The 25,887-nt window shown below is 48.6% G+C and overlaps 1 protein-coding gene across 5 annotated transcripts in view; it reads left to right on the forward strand.

Annotated features, from left to right (window-relative positions):
* The window catches only part of DPP6 (dipeptidyl peptidase like 6), a 939,040-nt gene that overhangs the window by 589,292 nt on the left and 323,861 nt on the right, over positions 1–25,887 (forward strand). For all 5 annotated transcript variants that reach the window (XM_053898709.1, XM_053898707.1, XM_053898705.1 and 2 more), the window contains exon 3: positions 6,583–6,681. In XM_053898709.1, the coding sequence (XP_053754684.1) occupies positions 6,583–6,681 (99 nt within the window). The remainder of the gene's footprint in view (positions 1–6,582; positions 6,682–25,887) is intronic.

Below are 25,887 nucleotides of genomic sequence, written 5' to 3' on the forward strand. Positions count from 1 at the left end.
GAGAGAGAGAGAGAGAGAGAGAGGGAGAGAGGCCTCTGCTGTCTCTTCCCCTTTCCTTACAAGGATTCTGGTCCTGTTGAAATAGAGCCCCATCTTTATGATCTCATCTAACTTTAATGACTCTTTTGGGGCTCTGTCTCCAGGTATAGTCACATTGGGGGTTAAGGCTTCAGCATATGAATGGGAGAGGGGTGCCATTCAGTCCGTAACCAGTACTCATGGATATCGTTAGGGACCATTATTTTGCGTATACAGTCTGACTTCCAGCCCTTAAAGATTCACATCCATCCCACATACAAAGCACGTTCTCTCCACCCTAAGGTCTGCAGAAGTCCCATGCTTACAGCATCAACACAAGTTCCAAAGTCTCATCAGCTCCAAAGTCCCAAATATCATCATCCAAGCCACCTCAACGAGTTACGCTAAGACTCCGGGCGTGATCCATACCTCAACCTGTAGACATGTTGCCTGGTTCAAATTTCATCGTTCTAAGTTGTTGATCGTGAAGCATGACTGCATTTCTTCCTTCATTATGATAAGCATCCCAAGGGAGTAGGAGTATCATCTCCAGTAGAGAGCATCGATCGCACTTCTTTGCAAGAGAAGGAAAAGTCTAACTGGAACTGTTGATTCCAGCATCTACTAGTGCCTGACACAGAGAACCCCCTCAGCTAACGTGCTGGCTGCTTGTGTTTTCGTAGTCTTTTCCTTGTCCTAAGCAGCTGTCCACATTGGGTTCGTCAGTAATGAAACAAGCAGCAGGAATTTGCTGTGAAGCAAAAGCTGTATCATTGGAACTTGGGAGGTAATGGCTCAGAGTTTGAAACACGGACGGGATTCCCTCACGTTCTTCCGATGTGTGTGTGAAAGGAAACAACTATTATCATCTTCTATAGAAATAACATGCACGTGTGCACAGTGACTTATTCTAAACACCCAGGGTACTTTGACTCTGTGCTCAGGTTGAGAGCTGCCTCCTCTGAGGAGCTGTGTCCGGCCATCCACAGTCTTTGTCTCCTTGGAGTTTGAAAACCCTACACTCGACACCTGCCACATCACACATCGCCGTGGGCCGTTGTTGTTGTGCTTCTTGTCGTTCTGATGTGGAGGCTACGTTTTTTCAATGAAGGAAATACGTCCATGAGAATGGCTTTGTAAACTTTTCCTTTATTTATGGAATTTTTTTTTTAACCTGGAGAACATAGCGTTTTCTCATTAGCATCACCTGCCTGAGATTTTCTGTTTTTATAATTTAATTAGCATCCCGCTTCTGGAATAGGTGTACATAAGCCGGAATCTGTGAATAATGTCAGTGTGCACGTTTCCCTGCAAATGTGGTTAATGCAGCTTGGCTAACTCCCCACACATCTTCGGAGAAGCCATGTAACCACTCAGTAGCTCAGGTCTGCCTTCTGTAACTTGGCTTTCCTTCCTCCTCTTTCTTAAAGGATCAAGAGTTAAAACCATCAGTGTCCTCCCCAGACTGCCAAGCATTTTTCGAGTGGTTAGTTATTCCAGTTTCTAACACAAGCAGAAGGAACAAGAGACTCTGACTAATCGCATAGATTTTCTTTGTTCCTAAATTGGGTTTGTCAGCAGCCGACCTCTGCTTGCAGTGATTGAAAACCTCAAGAGGTTATGCTTCCCATTAATCCATTGTAGGGTGGTGGAATTTATTTCTAATTTTAAAAATCTCTAAGGAACATTCCAAAATGTTCTCTGGTAATTGTGCTGCTTAACAACATAACTGTTTAACAAGCACCAGGAAAGAAAAGGGGCCTGAGAAATTTGCATTATATTCCGACCTACATAAAGATAACAGCCTCACTACAGATTATGGCGTGCCTTTGCATGCCAGTGAGCTGACTGGGATGCCACGTGCTTTGCAAGTGCGACGTGGTCATCTGACTCTAGGGCTAACTGAAATTCATCCCCAAATTGCCTTAGGGGTGAAAGCCAATCCAGAAGAGCCACGGGCCACTCTGTGTATCTCCATTTGTATGTTGACTTCTGGTTTACGATGGCAGATTGAGCACAGAAATCTTTCCCGTTTGGGTTGAAACAAGTAGGGATGAGAGAAAATAAATAAAAACATAGCTGCACTCAAAAACAAGAGTGTTGTATGTACCTGGAGGAGAAAGGTGTCTTCGAAAGAAGGACCAGGCAAAAACCTAAAGTACCAAGTAAGACCAAACTCCTGCCACCCTCAAGGGGCAGAGAATGACGTCCGATCCAACAGGAGGGGCTAGGATATTGGTGTTCATGAGGGGCCAGGGACGGGACAAGTGCATTCTGCCTGAAAACTGGGTTCGTGTTCAGAGGCTCTTGAATCACATCAGCCATGTAGGGCTGCCCAGGTCCAGCCCAAATGGCCACACGGGGCCCAGACAGAGCCTCAAAGTGCCCAGGACATTGACCACAACCACACCACCAAGGGTCTCTGGTGACCCAGGACACTTGCAGGGCAGAAGCTTACTACTGAGAAATACAAGGACCCCCAGAAACTATCCCCTACAAGCAGAACACCAGCTTAACACACACGAGAACTTAAGTCCAAAGAAATATAAATGAATAGGGCAATCAGAAAATGACATTTTAGGTTTAAAAAAAATTATCAATGTGATAGAGGAGCTTACAACCAGAAGAGTAGATGATCTTGAAAAGGAGCTGTTTAGGAATAATAGAAACTAAAATGTAATTGTTTGAAATTTTAAAAGTCAGTTGCAGGATGAAGCTCTCTAAATAATGCTAAAAACAGTAACAAGGTGGAAAAATCGAATGGAAGAAATCATGCAAATGCCCCCAAAGAAATAAAAATGTGGGAAACACGGAGAAGACACCAGGGAGGTGGTGGTGGGACCCCGCAGCTCTCACACAGGGTCCACCCGCACCCTGGAAGGGAGGGTTAGGTTGAAGGAGAAATGGTATTAAACGAGATCATCACTACAGTCTTCCTGATAAGGAGAAAGTAATTCTTAGACTGATAACGTTATTGGGTGGTAAGCATGATTTTTAAATAAAATCCACAAGTAGACATTTTCTTTCCTTTTTTTCTTGTTATTTGTTTTTTATCTTATTTTTAATGTTTATTTATTTTGAGAGAGAGAGAGAGAGAGTGGGGGAGGGACAGAGAGGGAGACAGAGAATCCCAAGCAGGCTCCGCATTGTCAGCTCAGAGCCCTGCCAGGGGCTTAATCCCAGGAACCCGGAGATCATGACCTGAGCCCAAGCCAAGAGCCGGATGCTCAACCGACTGAGCCACCCAGCCTCCCCACAAGTGGACATTGTCTCGTGAAATTTCAGATTATCAAATATAATGGGAGACTCTGCCTTCATCTCTCGATATTTCCGTCACACTGTCTCCTGCACCAACAACAGCACGCACGATTTCCTGAGAATGCCGCGTTCACTGATACCTTCGTGCCCTTGCCCTCCTTCTAGCTCGAAAGTTCTTCTTTTGTGTCTTTATCTGGGCTAGCAGGCGCTTCCCTCGGGGAATTCTCTCCAGAGTTCCTCCCATTTCATTCTCCCTCCTCAGGGCCAGCCCCCCTGCTCTCAGCACTGACGCTCTTGCAACATTGTGGCTCTCTGAGTTCCTTAAAGTCTTCCCTTGTGATTCCTCAGGCCCAGGCTGGTTCCTGGGGCGTGACAGTCATGCATGCTTGTCACCACCTCAAAGGATCTTGGAAATGCATCAAAGTACTACTCAGTGATTTCATTAGATAGCAGCCGAATATGTGAACAAGCCATCACGGTCCAGAGAGGCCAGCAGGGAGCATCTTAAGGAGTCAGAACTGATCCCTGACAGACTCCACTGTCCTGGTGTCACCAGAGCAGTTTCATGGCGTACATCACGACGCCTTCACCACAAACCGTCCCTAGGTAAAAGTCATGATGTTAAAATACCTTTTAAAAACAAAGCAATAGTGGGGCACCTGGGTGGCTCGGTCAGTTGGGCGTCCGACTTTGGCTCGGGTCGTGATCTTGCGGTTTGTGAATTCGAGCCCCGCGTCGGGCTCTGTGCTGACAGCTCAGAGCCTGGAGCCCGCTTCGGATTCTGTGTCTCCCTCTCTCTCCGCTCCTCCCCTGCTCACGCTCTGTTTCTCTCTCTCTCTCAAAAATAAATACACATTACAAAAATTTAAAAACAAAGCAATAGTTTGTAAAAAAGTGAAACGCATTTTTAGATTAATAGAACAGTGGTTTGTAAAAAGAGGGATTTTTCAGAAAGTGAGTTGTCTACCTTTTTCATCTTTTTCCCAAAGTTTGTATAAATTGCAGCCTTCTAGTCTCTTCTCATGAGATGCTTCATGGTGGTTACTTCAAAAGGTGAGCTAGAATCATCCTACAATAGCGAAGTTTACTCAGATAAAGTTTAAGCTTTAATAGGACTGTTTGTTTTCTGACTATATGCTTCAGAAATTTCTATGCTTACTTTTTGCTTTATTGTTTTAATCTTTTTTTGAAATATAGTTGACATGTACCATTGTATAAGTTTAAAGTGTGCAACTTGTTGATTTGATACATTTATATATTGCAATATGATTGCCTTTGAAGAGTTAGCTAATACCTTTGTCAGGTCACAAAATTATCCTTTATTTTTTTCAGTGGGAATAATTAAGATCTAATCCCTTAGCAATTTTAATGTTTATAATACAGGATTATTGTCTATATTCCGTATACTGGGCATTAGATCTCCAGGACCTATTCATCAACTAGTTGCAAATATGTTTCTTAATCACTGGACCAAAGTGTAACTTCACTAGATCGATGTCTGGTGTCTTTAAAATGTTCATTTATTGTTTGTTTTTCATACTGAAATGCATTGTACTTGTGTCTTTTTCCGGGGCTGCTTCAGTTGCAGATAGAAAGGTCCTACAGGGGAGAACTGGGTTTAGTTTAACATGTTTTGTTCGGCACCGGGGAGAGCTCCACATACACTCAGGTTTAATGAGAAGGCCACTTTGAAAGGTATCATTCTGTAATTTTCTAAAGACTTTTACACACATTAGTCCTATGTGATATTCAAGAAATCAGTCAATGCACAAAGTAACACATGACTTTTCTGGCAACTTCAGTAATCGATACCATCCAAAGAGGCCAAAAGAAAGAAACCATATAGGAGATGTAATAAAACCTGTGTTTTAGTTTAGGTGGTTAAATGTCCTACTCTTGATTTTGGCTTTGGTCATGGTTCGTGGGTTTGAGCCCCGCTTCAGGCTCTGCCCTGACAGCACAGAGCCTGCTTGAGATTCTCTCTCTCTCTTTCTCTCTCTCTCTCTCTCCCCCCCTTCCCGCTCGCACACACGTGCTCTCTCTCAAAAATAAAATGAATAAACATTTAAAAATTAAAAAAACAATCTGTGCACTAGAATCCTACAAGAAGCTTCAAGGATTTCATTCAGAGGGTATTTATTCATGTTATGTCCTCTAACAAAAATTCTTGTTGTTTTCCCAACCTGCCACAGATCTGGAAACAGAAAATTAAAAGAGGCAGAGGGCACTGTTGAGGGCATGTTCTGTGACAGCCCACACAGTGGAAGCTGGCTCAACAGGCAGAAGTTGGAAAGAAAGGCAGACATAACAGCCAGACATTAAAATGTAAAACCAGCCTGGATCTGGAACCACCTCACATAGGATGCACACACACCAAACACCTTGGTTGGCACTGAGGACAGCCGCACCCACCAGCACAACATAGAACTAATTGATGAGGGCCCTAAGTCTTCAAGAGAAGTGCCCCCAAAAGTTGGCACCTTCTATTCAGGAAGGCAGGAACGGAAGTGCCTAATTCTAGATGGATGACGTACATCGGAAATGGTTAATAATGTTACCAGTATAACAGAAGTGAGAGTGGTTTGGGGTGCTATCCTTGTGGGTTTAATCTGTTGGCTTCGACCTCGGGAAATAGGACAGACATCGCCAGATTTCTACAGTCTCACCCATTGGTGCCATTAACTAAACATCTCCTTTTGGGATGGATATTAGATTAGTACCTTCAAGGCTCATCTCATGAGCTTGCTGCCAAGTGATCGAGATGAAGCAAGGCAGAATCTGGTCGTGTGCACACAGACATTTGAGGTGTGAGCCTGTCTGAACAGGAACTGATTCGCAGCCCAGAGACAGCCAGGGACAAGCGAGGCATGTGGAGAATAAATACCTAAGAGATGTTACCTGCCTTTTCATCCCCAGCACCCAACGTGCTCCCAGTAGTTGGCATTTAATAAAGTTGAGATCCATTCTGGACATTTGTTCCTTCCTCTCTCGACCATTCCCACCTTGTTGTTCATAAATCAGTCTTGAAACGTTTACCTCCGTTGCTAAGAAACATGATCATTTGTGTGTTCAAGTAGAGGGAGAGAAAGGGTGCCATTTTCCTGCATCATGATCTCCTTACCGCAGCTGTTGATACTTTAATTGAAAACAAAAAGCGTGACTGGCCTTCGTTCAGCCTTTATGTTATGTGTCGAAAGTATATGTTTTACCATATGTGCTAGTTCTGAATGGCAACCAGAATGCTTTATGGTCCTCTCTTTCTACCAACAAATAAAAGGCTCAACTATTTGCCATGTTCTTTTCTAGCGGAAGATAATAGTCTGTCTCAGAAGAAGAAGGTCACAGTGGAAGATCTCTTCAGTGATGATTTCAAAATTCATGACCCCGAGGCCAAGTGGATAAGCGGTGAGTCCTGAGCCCTGCGTGTGCACGGGAAGCTCCTCTTCCCTACTTTGGGTTTGGTAGCTAGCCTGTCACGTTCTCTCTCTGGCTGTAGAGGTGGTGTGCAGAGATCTTGCTGTGATAATCATCTTATTATCATTCTAAGAAAATGTGTAGCTGGTAAAATGGGGCTGTGCCTTCATGAGGAATGGGTCCTCTGCGTCACCTCCCTGAATCATTATTTCTCAGATGGAGATGGGAGGTGTTGCTAAGCAACAGGAACAGGCAGAGACACAGCTGCTCGTTCCTCCTTCTCCGTGTTCTTTATTCCCTGTTGTACGGCCCCTGCTTTCACTCCCCACTGGATAGAGGGGCCGAAGGGAACTCCAAGGATTCTTCCCGAGTGCCACCAATGAACTGTGGAGCCTGGTGCACATCTGCAGCTAAATTCATTCTCCTCTGGAACGTCAGTCTGGATGTAATCTACGTGTCTTGCTTGGGGAGAGTTTTAAAACAACAAAACAGAATTGGAGGCAAACGGCAGTACGTTCGTGATGCAGTTTTTGGTCCAGGACACAATCCATTTCATCTAGTTGGGGCTGAGCTAATTTTAGAGCTCAGTCATGGGCGGAAAGGTGGGAATGACCTGCACCATCCTCTGTGGGCTTTCTTCCCTCCCCTGAAGCAGTCCAGTCCGCGCCCCTCTCCCGTTATCTCCGCAGATGTTTTCACTGACGGAGCCTCCACGGGATGTGCTTGAAAATTAATCCTCAGATCAAAGAGCTTTTCCAGTGGAACGCTCGAGGTCTAGTTCAAATCTGGCTTTTATAATAAACGAGGCCCAGGGAGGTTAAGTGGGGTTTTTTTTTTTTTTGAGGTCACAGAGCTCGCTGTTGCCACAGATGTGTTTGGAGGCCTGTCTCCTGACTTCCCATTTAGTGCCTTTCCCACCACTGTCTTGTTGAGTGACACCGTGTTATTGTGCTCTCTTGCTGTCACACTGCCTCTCAGATGCTTCTCATGCTTCGCAAACTCTCCAAAATCAACTAGCAACAACTCTTGGCCATTAGTCTCCTACTAGAGCTATAGCTTTTCTTCTGTCGTCAACTGTGACCTTAGTATTCGTGTCTGATCCTCAGATTGGCTTATTTAAAATGGAGAGAAGTAGATGCATCCCAGAGGGAATGTATTTTCTACAGAGGAACTGGGGAGAAATGACAGCAGTGTGCTGGGAATAGCAGGTGTGTGTGTGGGGGGGTGGTGACCACAGAAATCCCAAACATGGACAGAGCCAGGGTCTTTTTGTTTGATGAAGGAAGTAATTTTGTCTTTGGTTCTGAGGGAGATCTAGCACATGGTTTCAGTCTGTGTTTGCCCGTGGCATAGGCAGGTGGAAAGTAACACGCTCCGTGCCCAATCTTGGGAATGAAAGGTGCTTACTCTCTTCTTAATGAGTGTAAAGCCATATTCGAGAAGCAGAACAAACAATGAGTGACCAGTGGTGATTCCGACACAAAATGCACAGAGAAGGCATGTCACAGATGGTGAGGAAACTTAGTCTTCAAGAATGGCTAGGAGTTAACTAACTACAGAAAGCAGAGAATAGACTCCATAATGTCAGTCTAGAATGTGCTAAACCTTGAATGGGAAAACCAAAGATTAGCTGAGAGACAGTCTCCATGGGTCACGAAGAAAAGCAACTGGAGAGAAAGGAAGAGAGAAAGGAAGGGAGGGAGAGAGGCAGAACCGTTGGGAGAGAGGCAGAATCTAGGGATAAAACAAGTTGGAGATGAGGAGCACAGAACCAGAGTTATGGGGCTCAGAGCAGATCAGAGGGAGCCCTGAAAAGACTCCGTGAAGTCCTAAAATAATATACCTATATCTGTTTGTTAGGGTGCCCATAGTTGCCGACTTGTCCTCACTCAGCTTTCTGTAAGCAAAACAATGAAAATAAAAAATAAATAAGCAGAGATCTGGGCCGCAAGAGCAGGTGAGTTTCTGCTGGAACCGTGTTGGTCGTAAGGAGTTTGTATCTCATGAGCGAATTCACACTGCAGATGAGTGGAGCTCTTCCAGAGGTGTGCTGGCTCTCTGGCCGGAGGAAACAAGCCAACATTTCCTTATCCACAAAGTTGGGCGTTAATACAGGCAACTGAGAAGTGGCCTCATGCCCAGCAGAAAATGCCCCGCCTGCCTATTTGGCAGGTTAATTCTGTTCATGAAGACCACCTACAGTTCTAAACAAGCATGGCTTTGGTGTCCAGGAGCTTTCTTAGGAGTACTCTTCCTTTATAAATGTGCACGTTGAGCTTGAGGTTTTGCTGCATAGTAAGCAGGTGGTCCGGTCTCCCCAAAGACCAGGCACCATCCAGAGTGTAAGGGAACATGATTGTTCTTCCCTGCCCGTGACTCTTAGCTGTCCCCCCTACACTATTCTTTCATTCATTTCTCCTCCTGATCACTCCCTTTCTTCCTGTTCCCTAAAATTCAGTAGCTTAAAATGAATGAAGTAGCTTTTCAGTGATTGAGTCTTTATAATTGATTCTTCACAAGTACCATAAATAATTCATTCTTTTGTAAAAATTTTTTTAATGTTTATTTATTTTTGAGAGAGAGACAGAGTGTGAGTGGGGGAGGGGCAGAGAGAGAGAGAGAGGGGGCGGGGCACAGAATCTAAAGCAGGCTCCAGGCTTCAAGCTGTCAGCACAGAGCCTGACACAGAGCTCGAACCCACAAACCACAAGACCATGACCCGAGCCCAAGTTGGACACTTAACCAACTGAGCCAACCAGGTGCCCCTCATTTTGTTAATATCACAAGTTTAAATGTTGAGATCCAGGAAAGATTATGACATTCACAGGATTATTGAATGATGTGGAGCTGGGTGAGCTCTACAAATTATCAGAGCACTGCTTCATTCAGTTAGTGTTTACTGAGTGCCTGTTGTGCAGCAGGCAAAGTTCCGGGTCCAGGGAACTGTTTCTTACTGGTAGACTTGGGAGTTGCCCCTGTCACGACCACTGTCTATCCCCACCATCACAACCACGGTCTCCTTCATCTCCTCTTCCTTTCTCCTCTGTCTGCTCCTCTTCTCTAATTCATCATCGTCACCAACATCATCGTCACATATCACATCATCATCATCCCCATCATCTCCATCATCATCATCACTGTCACCACCATCATCATCACATCATATCACATCATCGCTAGATCAGGCCCCTGCTAGATCAGGCCCCTGCTTACTTCCCGCTCACTGTCTTCAGTTTTTCTTCACCCCTTGGTGTCTCCCCAGCTCTCCCTACTCGGGGCTGACTTGAGTTTTCTTTTGATTGCTTCCAGAGTCCTTGTCCTTCCTTCCATCGGCCGCCCCTTCTGCCCAGCACGCCCCCTCTTCTCTGGGTCTCAGCTCTCCCACCACCCCCCTGCGAGCGGTCGTTTTCTTTTAGAGCTGCCCTCCTCCTTACTCCACAAGCAGTCTTTTCTGTCCTGCCTTAGCCTTCTGCATTTAGGCTCTGCTGTGTCCTGGACTTGGCCGACCTTTTGCACGTGCGTGGAATTACGTATTCGACATCTGTCTTTCCCTGTGTCTGTCAGCTCCACGGGGGTAGGACTCACCCCCTTTTATTCCCACGGCACCCCCACACCTCGCACAGGCCCTGGTGTGGCGCCACCTTGTGGCTCTTCTTCAACACGCCCTCGTCTGCTAAAGAACCTGGTTTGAAAGATGAGGAAACACAGTGGGCGTGTGTTTCACGTGGAAGGTTGGAAGGCTTTTCTGAGGAAGTGGTTTCAGGCAGAGGCCTGGATGCGAGAGTCACCCAGATACGCTCTCTGCGGGGAGGGCGTCCCGGGCAGCACGGAACAGCGCCTGCCTGGGAGAGCCGCGAACGAGGTCAGGCCAGAAGAGAAGGGCAGTAGAGTACGAAACAGCAGAGCAGAACGTGGGGCCAGAGTCTGCGGGAGCCTGGGGGGGGGGGCAAATAAGATGGGGTAAAATTTAGAAAAATGGGGGCGTCGGCTTTGAGCTGGCAGAACTAAAGGTTTTAGAATAGTCGGATGACAGGGTGAAATCCAGCTTAGGCTTAGGGGTCGTATCAACTATTTTCATTATATACGTATTATGTATTTTTTGTAGCAAATTAGAAAACAGGGTTGGACACAACTTCAGAAGATGCTAAAACTCACCTGTAACTCTACCGGCTAGAAATAGCCGCTAGTGTATTTTATACTCACCCTCGAAGGTAACATAATATGTGGGATGATACTAAGTGTACTAAGTGGGGGAAAGTTTATAACAGATCTTAAACATATTTCCGTGCAGTAGATACGTATTTCTGTTGTCATCTGAATGTCTGCATAGGGTCCCGTGACATCAACATGCCTCAACTTGGTCCACCTGCACATGCTGGAAGGTTAGATTGTGAGCGGAGGGGAAACGGTAGGTATAAACAGCCTTCACGAAGGACAAATGGTGGGACGTTCAGCTGAGTAGGAACGGAGGGATGGGAGGAAGGACAGCCAGGTATGACTCAGAGGTTTTAAGCCTGGTTAACCGGAACGGCGGTCCCACTGGCAAGGAGTTAGATGTGGTTAGATGATGAGTTCAGAGTAGAGGTTGACGAAAGGTAACTAAGTGGAAATGCTCTTTACATATGGAGGACCAGGCGTGAAGCTAGGTGAGAGTTTCCCCACTAGCTTGGAGAAATGTGGAGGTGTACATTGCTGAGGGGCTGTAAAGTCTCCTGGTGCTGTGCCTTTTTGGGGGGGGGGGGCGGGCAGGGACCAGGGCAGGTGAAGAAAGGAGGAGACCCCAGTGACGCGACATCGAGGAAGACCGAGAAAGCGCGTTAGGAGAGCCAGCCTACCTGCCTGCCGTGGCAGCAGGTGCAGAATGCGTCCGTGGGAAATTACCCACAGTGGCCACACGCTCCCTTCTGCTGACAGGTGTCCTCCTACCAATCCTGTTCCAGACTGATGCCAGGAAGAGCGTGTAATATTTGGATACAAACAGCTTTTGCACTTGGAAACAACGGCAACGGGCTTCTCTGTGTCGGCGGCATCGTCCCCCTGCACAAATAGCGCGAGGCCACACGAACTCTCGAGAAGCCCGTTTGCCTCTTGTGAGGGCGGTCTGGACGGAACCTTGCAAAAGGTCTGGTGAGCTCATGCCCTGTGCTCTGAGCTATCCACGGCCACCTGCAGCCTGCAGGGAACCTGCCGCTCTCTGCCACTGGCTTCAGGACACAGGCACGCCCGGGGCTGATGGGCAGAAGCTCCAGGCGGGCCTGGTTCGCTCCAGGCGGGAGCCTTCTCGGCTTCCTCTTCCTCCGCGTGGCCGTTCAGCTGTAGCTGGAACGTGGTGAAAGGCCACGGTAGCTGGTTCCAGAATCTCTGTGTTTACTCTCATTTCCATTAATCCAGCCACTTGTGAGCAGAGAGCCCTCTGTGTCTCTCGGATGCAATACTGGAGAGACTGTAAAATTGGAGAAAATTGCTTCTTTTGAATGAAGGAAAATATCAGCTGGCTGGTTGATACCAGAAAAGTATATGTTTTAGAAGGTGAAATTGGAGACAGCACAGGGCTCAAAGAAACTGGATTCCCATATTTCCTTTTTCCTCTTCTCTTTTGTTATTCTGAAAACACAGATGGTTTTTTTTTATATTAAAGCTCGTGGGGTGAGATAGAGGGGGAATTCAAGTATAAAATGGTTAGAGTATTTCTGCTGCTTTTTGAAAAGCCACGTCTCCCAGACAAGACCGTAGAGTCTTAGAGCTGTAGGGAGTGGAAGTTCCCGAGAGGTCATTTGCTACAGCCGATACCAATTGGCCAGCAGTCGCTCCAGGGAAATGCCCAGAAAGGACACACTGCCGAGACTAAAAGCGTTCTTCAGCGTCTCAGTGAGTAGGTAAAGATAATAACAGTCATCAGTTGAAGTCATTACGTAAAATAAGAAAGAGACGAGATGTAATTAGAGTGCACGTGTGTGTAAACCACCAATTTTCTCTCTTTTGTAGTGGTTTCTAAGATTCCACTTTTCCTGAGGAGAAGAGAACACCAGTTGTCTCGTATCGAGAGGCCAGTGATGCCTTAGACTCTTTGAAAGCAGTAAAACCCGTCCACACCGTTGCTCCCGTCAGCTGAGACCAAGGCTGTTGGAGTAGCCACCTGCCTTCATTGTTCCATGCCTTTTTTTTTTTTTTTTTTTTTTGAGACAGAGAGAGACAGGGCATGAGTGGGGGAGGAGCTGAGAGAGAGGGCGACACAGAATCCCAAGCAGGCTCCAGGCTCCGAGCCGTCAGCACAGAGCCTGACACGGGGCTCGAACCCACGAACCGCGAGATCGTGACCTGAGCCCAGGTCGGACGCCCAACCGACTGAGCCACCCAGGCGCCCCTGTTCCATGCCATTCTTAATGCATCTTCAACATTTGCAGTATCTGAGCTAAAACTATTACCTGCCTAAGGTCCTTCAAACGTGTCCTGTGGGATTTGCTCGGGGGAAACCGTGGAAAGACTGTAGCATTGAGTGCCGATGCCACTAGAAGCAACAGTAGCAACAGTAACAGAAATAGTAACAGTAGCGAATTAAATACCTCGGTTACTTCCTTTTAAACTTCTCTGGAACCGGAGGAGGTAGGAGTTTTTGTCTTTACTTTAGAAATGAGGAAACACCGACTCAGAGAAACGAAATCGCTTTGCCAAGGTGACCGAGGAGGCAGCAGAAAGTCCGGGATGTTCTGCCTCACCGTGCCTCGCTGCTTTCCTCACCTGCTGGCTTCCCTGCCTCCTTGCCGGCCCTCTGCTCTGTCCCAGTGTGTCCTTGCCCTGTCAGGGACCCGGGTGGCTCAGTCCCTCATCTCTGTTCTTCTCTGCATTTAAAAACGCGTGTGCTTCTCTGCTTCAGAAACCCTCCCGCGTCTTTTATGACTTGATCCCAAACAGGTTCTGTCTGGATTTTCCCAAGCAGAATTGGTTGCTCGGGTTGTGAGAGAACTCTCTACCACTTTCATCGCAGCACCCGCTGGAGCCTCGTCTTAGAGTCCCCAGCCTCGGGGGACACAGCCTCTTGGCAGCATCGGGAGGAGCGATTTTCTGGGGCCGAGGTGCCCCCCCACCCACGCTTCCCTTCCAGAGGGACTCACACAACTTAGAGCCGGGCACACCGCTCGGGGCTGCTGCCTGCAGGGGCCCCACTGCCCCCATCACTTAATTCTCGATTGGGGTGTCGCATCTCTGCGGGCTCAGCCGGGCCAGCGCTGCTCCAGCGGGGAGAGACCCACTCTGAACCCCGTAAGCTCTTCACCTCTGACAGGTGCCCCTCGCCTCCCTGGGAAGCTTAAACGCCCTCCGCCTGTGTGCAGTGAGGTGCAGACCTGACCGGGGTGAAGTCCGCTCCAACTCTGTGTGTTTGCATCACAAGAGGACAGGGCTTTTTCCCCCTTGGATCTAGGAAATATATATGTATACGCACGTACGTACACACACACACACGCACACACGTGTGCATCTACTGTGTTCTCCTGAGAGGGGCATCTCGAGTGAGATGTAGATGTAATTGTGGCTCCTCGGTGAGGTTGACAGACGTGTTCCAGGATGTGATATGGTTGCTTCAGGGCCCCTAGGCTTTTAAGGACTTTTCCCGAGGATTCTTCACAGCCCCTCTTTTCCTACACGTGCAGAGGAGTGATCTGGCTCGAGGCCAAGGCGTTACTTCGGCAGATCTCCTTCCGAGGCTGGGGCGGCGCTCTGCCCGACGATGCCGTCCAGGAGACGTAGGAACCCTCTCACCCCGGCCGCCCACAGACCAGGACTCACAAGTCTGGTTTTCTTTCACTTCCCATCAGACCAAGAGAGCCTGTGAAGTTACCTGAGTCTCAGTCTACGGAGCCCAAGGGGGGAGATTCCTCTGCGTGCTGGAATGGTCTTTTTAAAGCAAATCGGGAAGTTCCCTTAATGAGAGACGCCCCATCCGTGAACGCGGTGACCCTCACACAAGCCCTGACATTACCGTTTGGTGTTTCAATTACTTTATCCCACAAAGTCCTTAACCACGTCAGCCTACTAGAGGCTAATGAATTATCATTGACGTCTTTCCAAACATTGATCACCTTCTTAATTAATAAAAAGTGAATCAGTTGCCCTCTTGCATAATTGAGTATAATCCCCCGTGACCCATCCATCCCGTCCACAGCCCGTCTAATCGTGACTTCAGGTGTTTGTTTTCTTCGCCCTTGACGGAAGCTTCTTGGGGCCGTCAGTGCTCGGTAGTGACTTCCATTTCTCTCGTGGATCAGAGTCTGGCTTGTGACAGAGTCTCCATAAATATTAATCAGTGCAACAACGGACCCAGTGATGGAGCAAGCTGAGTATTCTGGAGAAGCTCCTAGACTAGCAGGCTTTCTGGTTGGTGGGAAAATAGCCAGGCTTCTTTGTTGTAACTCTTGGCGTTTTGAGGAATCACACCTCCATCTACAATGACAATACCTATCTGATTCTGGTTTCCTCCTTCATTGGCGAGAATGCTGGGGACGGCTTCTGCCACCGTCCACCCAGTCCCATCTTCTATACTTGCCACTTACTGATGATACGCAAAATGCACCCAACACTCTACTAAGTTCTTTGTGTGCACAGAGCCACCCGAGGAGGGACGTGGATGCCCTCGTCTCCACGTGGCCCAAATAGCCACAAAGCTTTTAGCCACATGGGGTCAACACAAGCATAAGGGCGAGCCCATGTCCTCTGGAAAGCCCAGTGGCCTTTTCAGTGGTTTGCGTTGTTTCCTGATCTGTTCCCAGACTAACCCCCCTCCCCCGGCGTTGGGGTGGCCTGCCATGATCCCAGGGTCACCGTTTTCTCTCATCTGCATGCTGTCTGTTCCTCGTGTGGACGCGGCCACTGCTCCGTTCTGCCAGGTTCACGAACACTGAGCTGCTTGATGACGAGGGGGATGGGGGCACAGCACACCCCAAAAATGAAGGACCTAGAACTAAGCAGCACACCTCCCTCTTCAGAAGGCCACCCTTTGCCTCTTGCTGAGGGGGGGGTTCCCAAACCCACGTGGCCTTGCGTTGATGCTGTGGCTTCAGTCATGGACCGTTGAGCTCGTGTCTGTGGCACCCCCATCACCTGAGCTGGGGCAGAGGGGCTGGAAAGGGGTCAGGTTGCCTTCAGACTTTGTGTGGATCTCACGTTCGCGTCGGAAATGTTTGGGGGCCTGGGCAGGCCGAGTAGCCAGAGTGCCGTGCTCTGTTTCTAAGCTGAGTATCGTGTAGAAGGAAGGAGGCTGTTCTGGGTGCTGGGGCAGATCTTTCTAATACCTGGTGGTTTACACATGGTTGACACGGAGCCCATCTTTCCTGGAGTCTCTCGCCGTGTCTTACGGGAGTGGAAATAGGGGGCGTTATGGGAAAGTCACGTTGGCATCTGGGCTTTTTGGACCTTGAGCAGGTTGTAGACTTTCAGATCCAAGGCCCTGACACATGGGCCAAGCTCACCCCTACTGCCCCCAGCCTGGCACAAACTGTCTTTCTGAGGTGAAGACCCTTACTCAGCCACCTGTTCTCTATTTTGGGTCCCCGTGCACCCTCCCCCGTCTCGAGAAGATAGGCGAGGAGTGGAGCTCTATCCTGCAGATTGCTTTTCCTGTGCCCGGCCGGCCCCGCTCCTGCCTCCTGCCCCGGGTGCCATGTAGCCTTCCGCAACAAAACCCCAAAAAAGCCAAATTAATAACTGTTTCCAAAGTAAGGACGTATGTAAGGGGACCTCTACCCTTTGCTAAGCAAGGAACCAACAAGTGAGTGAGATTGTTAACTTCTCCCAGGCCAAATGCTTCCATGCGGCTCCCATCGCCACCAGAAGGAAGGGGGAAATGGAACAAACCCCAGAAATTCAAAAAGTAGCCCAATGCTTCCTCTTAATACCAGCTTTACAGATAAGGGTACCCAGGATCAGAGAGGGTAAGTCACTTGCCTTGGGCCACACAGCTAACAAGTGGCAGGAGTAGTCTCTTTAAGAGTTCTGTTGGACTTCGGGCGCCTGGGTGGCTCAGTCGGTTAAGCATCCGACTTCGGCTCAGGTCGTGATCTCATGACTCGTGGGTTTGAGCCCTACATCGGGCTCTGTGCTAACAGCTCAGAGCCTGCTTCGGATTCTGTGTCTCCCTCTCTCTGGGCCCCTCCCCCACTCACACTCTGTCTCTCTCTGTCTCTCAAAAATGAATAAATCTTTCAAAAAAAGTGTTTTAATTTAAAACAAAAAAAAAGAGTTCTGGCGGACCTACTCTGAAAATATCCTCTGGGGATTCCGTGAACTTGCCCAGAGTTCAGTGGAACATTTACATCTGGCGAGAGCCTTAAGGTACTCATTGTGAGGTTGAATCCTCGTGCACTGGGATTCTGGAAGCGTCTGGCCGGGACAAGGCGGTGTCCCCTGGGTGGTTTATCCTCCTCTGGCGCTCTGTCTCGGGAGCAGCCCAGCTCTTCAGCAGGGCCCGCGGCTACATCTGATGCGCACAGTTCCGGCCCCTTGTTGCTGGCCTCCTGCTGGCCTGGCATCCTCGGGGTCACTGCAGAAATGCCAGGGCATAAGGTCGGCCCCCTGAGAGTGGCCGGGCCCGGCGAGTGTGAGCCCCGCGTCTATCCCCTCGCATTTGCCCTTAGCTCCTCAGACCCCTCGGGGCACCAAGTGCTTCCCTCAACGCACTTCGGATACGCAAAGACAAATGCCCAAAAAATAAGCAGACAAACCTGAAAAGGGTGGGGTTGCTGGATAACCCTTTTAAAAGGATTTAAATGAGTTTCCGGGTCTGTTTCCAATCTCACACTCTGCTGGTAGATTTGGGCTGAGACCCGAGCTAGCCACGTGGGGCTTGGGACGTCTAAGTCAGGAATTCCAGTGGGCAGTCTGTGCCAACTCCGCCCGTGGCTGCCCGGGTCTCACCTCTGGCAACAGGCTTTACAGTGGTAGGCAGAGGCCAGGAAGTCGTTTTATTTATCTGCTCTCATTAAATTGCCTCAGAAGTGAGGCCCCACCTGGTATGTAAACCCCAGCCATCTGCATGGGAATGTGCACACGGTAAGCCGGGGACAGAAAGGATGTCTCCCGGGATGTTTTCTTTTTTTTTTTAAATGTTTATATTTTGAGAAAGCGCAAGTCGGAGAGGGGTAGAGAGAGAAGGGGACAGAGGATCCCAAACAGGCTCTGTGCTGACAGGAGCGAGCCCGACGTGGGGCTTGAACTCACGATCCCCGAGATCCTGACCGGAGCCGAAGTCAGAAGCTCAACCAACTGAGCCACCCAGGGACCCCCCCCTCCCCCCACCAACCAGGATGTTTCTTTTCCCATCTCTCCCGCCAGTGACGCCTCACATTAAAACAGGCTTAAAGTGCCTTGGTTGAGTGTTCATCCTTAAGTCAAATTGTTGGGTTTTTAAAACTTACTTTTGGGTTACGATCTCCAAATAAGTAAACAAACGGATTGCAAATAAAGGTAGTCTGCTCATTTGCCGGCTGAGGGGCATCAGAACCGGTGGCCACAGTAGCACTGCCCTGTGGTGATGCTTTGAGCTATTGGAAGCCTTGCTCCTGGATGGCCCCAATCCCTCGGGAAGCCCCCTTGAAGCAGCCAGTAAGTGTCCAGGAAAAGATGCCGCGTACCGACAGCTAAAAAGAGGTCTCCGCTGTGCCTTTGCTCCCGGCCTTCCTCTGCCACAGAGCCTCAGACTGGCCCAGAACCCCTGCCTCCTCCCTTTTTCGAACGAGTACCAGACAGTTTAAAAGAACAAGAACTCCTTCACCTTCCCTCCTTGCCATCCACCTGCACGAGAGAGAGAGAGAGTGAATTGTACCGGGAAGGGAGATCATTCTCTGCTTTTCCTTTGGGAGCTCAGGTTGTAAACCTCCACCACGGACTGTGACCCTCCCACGTTTAAGGATGGTTCCATGTGAACTCCCTGGACGTAAGCAGCGGGTGGTAACCTGGGGCTCCCCTTCCCTGCTTGCTCATGACCTTAGCAAACCTTCTGCTAACGTGTCTTTCCAGGACTTTCCTTCTGGGGTGGGAACTTAATCTCCGGAGGCGATTTCTCCAACCACAGTAGCTCAAGGATTCCATTATTGCACAAAACAACTTCTGCGTGGACCACACTACTGAAAACAATGTAAATCAGTGAGGCAGGATCCGTATGGCATCTTTCCTTCGCTTCATAAATATTGTGAGGCATCTGCCCAGAACTCTGGTTGGCTAGATAATGATGTGGGGTTATAGAGACATACAAGAGGTGGTTTGTACCTTGTGTGTATAACATAGGGCATATTGTAAATGTTAACTTAGAACGCATTGGTTTATTTTCATTGGCTTCATGATAATTTTGCTGAGGGCTGCACCCCTATGCCTAGTGCAGTGCCCAGAAAGTGTTAGTAAATGCGTGCACAGAATGAAATATTCACGCCGTTTTGTTCCAGAGGAGGGTTTGGGGACATCAGGTAGCAAAGACAAGTGCCCACAGCATGTGTTTGCTTTTACGGACATTTTAAAAGAAGGAGAAATTCCCCGTGAAGGCGACATCCGTCGAGATCCCCTCTTCTTGCCTCAACTCCTCCTGCCGTCGTCCTTGTCCTCACCCTCCCCTCCCACCTGTTCCCTATTCTGGCCAGACATCGGGTGAGGTGTGGTTTGTACATCAGCTCATTTGGTAGTCATGGAAATGGGTTGTGGCTGATGGTGTTTCCATTTTGCATATGAAGAGACTGAGGCATAGGGCATCACTTGGGTCACATGGCTAGTATCACAGTGGAGAAGTGGCTGCAGGTTTATCCAAAATCCATGATGTGGACCCTTCCCTAGGTGGTCCTTTAAGCAGGATGAAGATCTTACTCTCATTGTCTCTGTTCCTTCTGCCAGATCTGAGACTTCGTTCTGAAGATAAGCCATAAAATCTCACTTAGGGGTTGAGACTCATTCAAGACTCCAGAAATGGCCTGCACCAGCCAGTTACAAATCCATGAACTTGCCATATCTGTCTTCTTCATCAAGGCCAGGTGGCCCTGGTCTGCAGGTTAACCTGAGATTCCTTTAGAAGATAGTGCTTTTTAATGTCAGCAGGGTCAGTGGAAGCAGCCTGGAGGTCAGTACAGAGATCTGCGTGGGACCTTTCAGGGAAGTCATTGCATGTAGGACAGTGACGTCGGGGATGCTGCAGGAGGACAGTGACCCCAGGATGCTGCAGGAGGACAGTGACCCCAGGGATGCTGTAGGAGCTAGACCCGAGAGACATCCTGATGTTCTCAGGGCCCAGCTTCAGTGACGTTTCCCAGAGCCCATGGTGCTTTGGGGTCAAGTGTGATTTTAGTGAATGAATTATAGGTTGGGTGAGGGTCATTTTACCAGAGAGGACAAAATGTTGACATGAATTCTCTGTCCATACTCAGTCATGTGTAAGCGGAGACCGAGAACTTTTCTGTGGTTCCAGAAGCTGGGCACCCACTGAAGGCCTCTAGGGAAATTTTATTTAACTTGATACAAAATAGTTGAGGTTCGGTGGCCCATAATTGCATTTTAAGATGTAGGAGAACGAACTGAAATATTCAGATTTATCAGGGCACCTGAGTGGCTCAGGCATCTGAGCGCCCGACTCTTGATGTTGGCTCAGGTCATGGTCTCGGGGTTGTGGGATGGAGTCCTATGTTGGATTCCGTGCTGACGGCATGGAACCTGCTTGGGACTCCTCTCTCTCTCTCTCTCTCTCTCTCTCTCTCTCTCTCCTCGCTGTCCCTACCCCGTTTGTGCAAGCATGAGCACACTCTCCTCAAAAACACATTTCTGATTTATTTTGTTCTCAAACGGATGTCCTTTATCTTCTGAATGCCTAGACACATTAAAATAGTTATAGTGCGATGGTAACCATCTTACATAAGGAAAACACAATTCAGTGGTACGTAATCTTACTCATTTATGAAATAAAAATGCCTGGAGTAGTCCATTCATACCAACTTGCCTTGTTGTTAGGTTTTCTTGAACTATGTAATGGTTTTTAAGTTTTAAAAGAATTCAGGATAAGAAGTCCCATTTCTGGAGTTGCACATGGGCCATATGTGAGTGCTAAGCCTCTGCATCTAAGTACAAGCAAAGGGCTGTTTTATGTATGAGGAACGTCTGTCAAACCCATCCCGTTTTCTAGATCCTTCCAACATGGCGCTGCTGGACTTCTCCAAGGAATTATAAGATTGGAGAAGCCAAGAGCCGTGAACACCACCTGGTAGGGTTCCTACATTACATAGATAGAAAGAGCGTGGGCCAGGGAGGCTGGATAACTCATCCGCATTTGTACATCGGGCCTCACGATTCCCAGTTCCGTGTTTTTTCTATCCTTCTGCCTCCTCCAAATCAATTGCTTTCACTCATTCATTCATTTATTTGTTCGTTTTGTCAGTAAATGAAAAAAAAGATGCAAAGAAAAATAAGACCCGGCCCTTGCCCTCGGGCGCTTCCCGACTGGAGGGACACTGGGAGAGTTTACATGGCCTGAGGAATCGCGAGCACTTTGCCGAGACCCAGTGGGGTGAGGGTGCGCGGATCCGGTGGAGCTCAGGGAGAGTCCGTGGGGGTGTCGTTTGAACCAAAGGGATGCTGGAACACAACCAAGACGTTGTCAAATACAAACGTGTGGTGGTATAAGGCGGGAGTAGAGGATTTTGTTAACGCTGCAGGAAAAAAACAGAGTTTGTGGCACATCCAGACGCCGATCCCAGTGTTGGTTCCACTTGAGCCGGGAACATTCCGAGACAAGTAGGAAATGAAGCTACAGTGTAGACGGGTCCGACTTGGCAGGGGGTCTCTGCAGTCTTTTCCTCTGAGCAGAGGGACCTGTGGTCTCCGAGCGGTAGGACCTGCCCTGTTGTGTTTCTTGGATGATGAGGGCACAGTGTCAGTATAGGCTGGAGGGGGCGTGTCTGTATGTCTTCATGAATTATTTTATTTATACACAGTCATTTGCAGGGCACAGAGAGGCACAGAAGGAAGGCTGCTCCCTTTAATAAGCTCAGAATCGAGCCTCATGGTGAGCCATATGCACAGGTAGCTGTGTATGTACCTGGGTGCAGGAAGGGAAAGGAGAGAAAAAAAAACCACCGAGGCCACAGTGCATTTATCAGGGGACCGTGGGACTGTGTTCTGCAGGACCTTGTTAATGAGCATTAAGTCAATTCCTGCTGGAGAGTAAATAGTGCATCTCCTTTACTGTGATTCAGCAATAGGGAATACCCAGTCCAAAGGACGTATTTGTAACAGACAGTTTACTGCACAAAGTCTTAAATTTTCATAAGGAAGAACCTCTGAAGATTCGGGGATTTCACAGATACTCTGGATCTTAATTTTTAATGATATAAGCATGATGTGTTTTAAGATTTTTTTTTTCTCTCAGGAACAAACACGGGCAAACTTAATTTATTTCAGGAAAAATACAAATGTAAGTGGACCTCTCAAAGGCACTGAATATAATCCCTTTTCTTAGAATCTGAGCCTACAAATCTCCTGTCCAGAAGGAATGAATTAATTTTTGAAAAGCAGCGTAAAGACGTTATGAACATTAACGTTAGCGCTATGAGAATTTACTTAATACAATTAACTTGACCCAAAAGCGGGATACGGGAGCCCAGAGATTTAAGGTTTTTACTATGTGAGAATATCCCATTACCAGATATTAGATATTTATCCCATAATTTTCAGCACTTTTGCCAGCGGGTGATTCTCAGCAGTAAATGTGAGCCCTGAGAGTGATAGGCACACAAGGAGAGACCCGGCCGGAAAGCCACTCACTTAAACCCACGGCCGTACTAGACTTTGACTCTCTTACAGGTTTTTGAGGGAGGCTCTTTAACAAGGAGAAGGAGCCCGTTTTAGATCCTATCCTTCCTTACCACACACTAGTGCTACTGCGCAGGCTGACACCTGCTCTTAGAGGAACTTGAGAGCGCGTGCTGGGGAACGGGTCACGAATCTTCCTCGGTGTCGATTCAACCCTTAGAAACGTACACCCGACACCCAGTTTTCTTCAAATGCCCAGTGTAAGTCAACCCTCCATGCTTATGGCTGAAGACCTTTGGCCATGATTTTATTGTTTAGCCTGTATTACATTTAGAGAATTTAAAAGGAAATGCATCCCTGTCTTCAAGGAAATAGTGTTCTAGTTCATTCTCTCATTCATTCGTTCATTCATTCACTCACGCTTTCACTCATTCACTCATTCAGGATTGTGTGGAGGACTGACTGTGTGCCGGGCACTGTTCTAGGCACTGGAGATGTAGAGGTACAGACAGTCACTCTATCACGAAGCTTGCGCTGTAGTTCGGGTGATGGTAGTTTTCAAAGCTCGAAGCCTGGGAGGTTGAGGGCCTCTGTGACCTTGGGAGTCCAGCCTCTCCTATTAGGGATATAAAAACCAAAGACATGAGGACACCCTGTCCATTGAGAGTTGACTTCTAATCTGAACTGTATCCGAGAGACTTTTTTAAGCCTGGAGTTGAGACAGAGAGAGGGGAGGAATGAGAATAGACTGACTCGATGAGATCATTGCCCACAGAAAGACGTTCCCACTGTAGTGTCGAATGAAAAATTTTGAAAGTAGCATAAATTTTGCCCATTTTCCTTGAAAACAGTCTGCGTTTCCTACATATACTTAGGGGGGAAAATCTGGAAGAAACTAAAACAAAGGGATAGCAGTTAATCTCCTAGGATGAGGTTATGCATGCTTGTTTTTTCCTTATGTTATACCCTGACTGCTGGACTCCCGTGTCTTATTTATGGTGGAAACCAGCCAGCCTGTTGTACGAGGTCCTCCGGTTCAGCAGGGTGATGGAGAGCCCCCACTGTGTCCTCTCATGGCAATAAGAGGAAGGAGAAGATTCTGGAAGGAGCTGTGGTCAGAGAAATGTATGACGTGGGCACAGAAAGGAATGACATCAGAGACAAATGCCAGCTCTGGGCATGTATAGAAGTTATCCAAACCACGTGCTGCCCCAGTGAGCTTGTCCTAGTCGTTATAGATGAGATGGAGCCCTCTGAAAACTCTTATGGTCGGAAGAGTTGGGAACCCAAAAAGAATGAAAGCAGGGCAAATCACTTGAACAGGCTTCAGCTGAAGGTAACAGCAACCCCAAATGAGCAGCTCAACCAACAAATTAATTTTCCTCACATGCAAGACACCAGAGTTAGACAATTCACGTCTAGCGTTACTGACCAGTGATCAAAGACCTGGGTAGACCAGATGACCGTGTTGTGGGAGCTGCCCTGTGCGTGAAAGGTGTTGAACAACATCCCCGGCCTCCATCCGCTAGGTGCCAGGAGCACCCACTGCCTGTGTCGTGGAAACCAAAAACGTGTCCGGACATTACATACCGTCACCTGGGGTGCAACATCACCCCCAGTTGAGCACCAGTGTTCTAGTTCCCTGCTCCGCCATCTGTGACATGTGGCTTTTACCTTCCGGTGCTTTAAAAAAGAAAAGCAGGTGGTTGAGCGTGTTGAAAAGTAACAGCTCCATGGAAGACCGGATAGCTTTCTTCCCTGGGGTTGGTTGTGTGGCTGCCTCATTGTCGTGCACAGAGGGGAAGGAGGGGAGAATTTTTAACTGGATGTGTTGAAGCCCTCGGCAACATGGGGACTCTGATCGTAAAGAGGAGGAGGCAGAATGGAGCCTGGGCAGGCATCTGGCGGTGTCCTCCACGGGGGTTGGAGGAGAGGGGGGCAAACAGTGTGCTCCCGTGGCCTCCGTGACAACGCATTTCCTGGAGACAGAGCGGGCCCTTGGGGTGCTATACGCGCTTGCTGGAGCACCGCCTCCCGCCTTTCAGGACCGCCGAGTGTGCGTGAGCTGGTGTGTACCTTAGTGCTCAGTGAGGCCTTAAAGCAGGGGGAATGTAGTGTGTCCGTCCGGGTACGGGAGGCCGTCACCAACTGCACATCACTGACTGGAGCCAGGAGCGCGGGGCGTCTGGACTGCGTGATCTGCCATCACTTAAGACCTTCTCCATTCATTTTTCATCTTATTAGGTTACGACGTATTTTATTTATTATTTATTTATTTATTTATTTATTTATTTATTTATTTATTGTTGAGAGAGAGAGAGAGAGAAAGAGAGCAGGGGAAGGACACAGGGAGAGGGAGAGAGAGAAGGTCAAGCCCCCCCCGCTGTGGGGCTCAGTCCCGCAAACCATGAGATCATGGCTCGAGCTGAAATGAAGACACTTAACCGACTGAGCCACCCAAGCCCTCCGGTTTCATTTTTAAATGTTCCATCAATCCTTTAGAACACCACCAACTCCCACTTATTGTTACTCTTCTAATAAAACCGTCAATCCCGTATTCAAGAACAGTACAGCAGATCCCCGTGTCCCCTTAGCCTCAGCCGTCCACAAGCCCTTGGACAGCCCTGGTCTGAAGTCTGCCCTTCCCCCACCCCGACTCTTGTGAAAGAAACCCCCGCGCCTGATCATTTCCGCTGCGGATGTTTTGTGTGGCGTGTGTGCTTGGGGACCCCAAGACCGCCCCCGGGGTTGCCGAACCGCTACGGGGACCCCCAGGACTCAGCACATAGTGAAACTTACAGCCGTGACTTTTCACAGCCAAGGGATGCAAACCAAAACCATCCCAGGGAAAGGGCCACCACAGGGGAGATCCGGGGGAGAGCGGCGCCAGCCTCCAGAGCCCCCTCCCAGCAGAATGGCACAGGACACGACCACTTCCCCACAATAGGCTGAACCTCTGACCACCGGGAGCCTCGTTGGAGACCCAGTGGCCCTGCGTCCAGTCCGGGCTGGTCACACGAGGCGTGTAGGCGCGCGTCTGGCACAAGTCAAATTCTGGAAGAAAGGTGCTCACGGAAAGCAGGTGTTCAGCAACACCCACACGGCATGTGCTGTGCACAGGGAGCCGCCCTTTCCGCGTGGATGCGAACGTTCCAGACGTGGGCAGAGGCCGCGTCGCACAACTCTGTGAGCACATCACACAGCGCTGAACCCAATGACTTTTATGTTGTTGTCTCAGATGAGGGCCACAGACCTGCTTCTCCTGTGACTCCTGCGAGGCTGACAGGCCTCATGGGGACACTCACCCAAAGGCCCCCTCCCCACCCCCACCCTGGGAAATAAGATTTAGGAAAAGTGGGGGCCCCGGAGTGGCTCACTCGGTTAAGCATCCGTCTTTGGCTCTGGTCACGATCTTGCAGTTCACGG

The sequence above is a fragment of the Panthera pardus genome, unplaced genomic scaffold (genome assembly GCF_024362965.1).
Source record: "Panthera pardus isolate Hobbes unplaced genomic scaffold, ASM2436296v1 HiC_scaffold_9, whole genome shotgun sequence".
Classification (NCBI taxonomy): domain Eukaryota; kingdom Metazoa; phylum Chordata; class Mammalia; order Carnivora; family Felidae; genus Panthera; species Panthera pardus.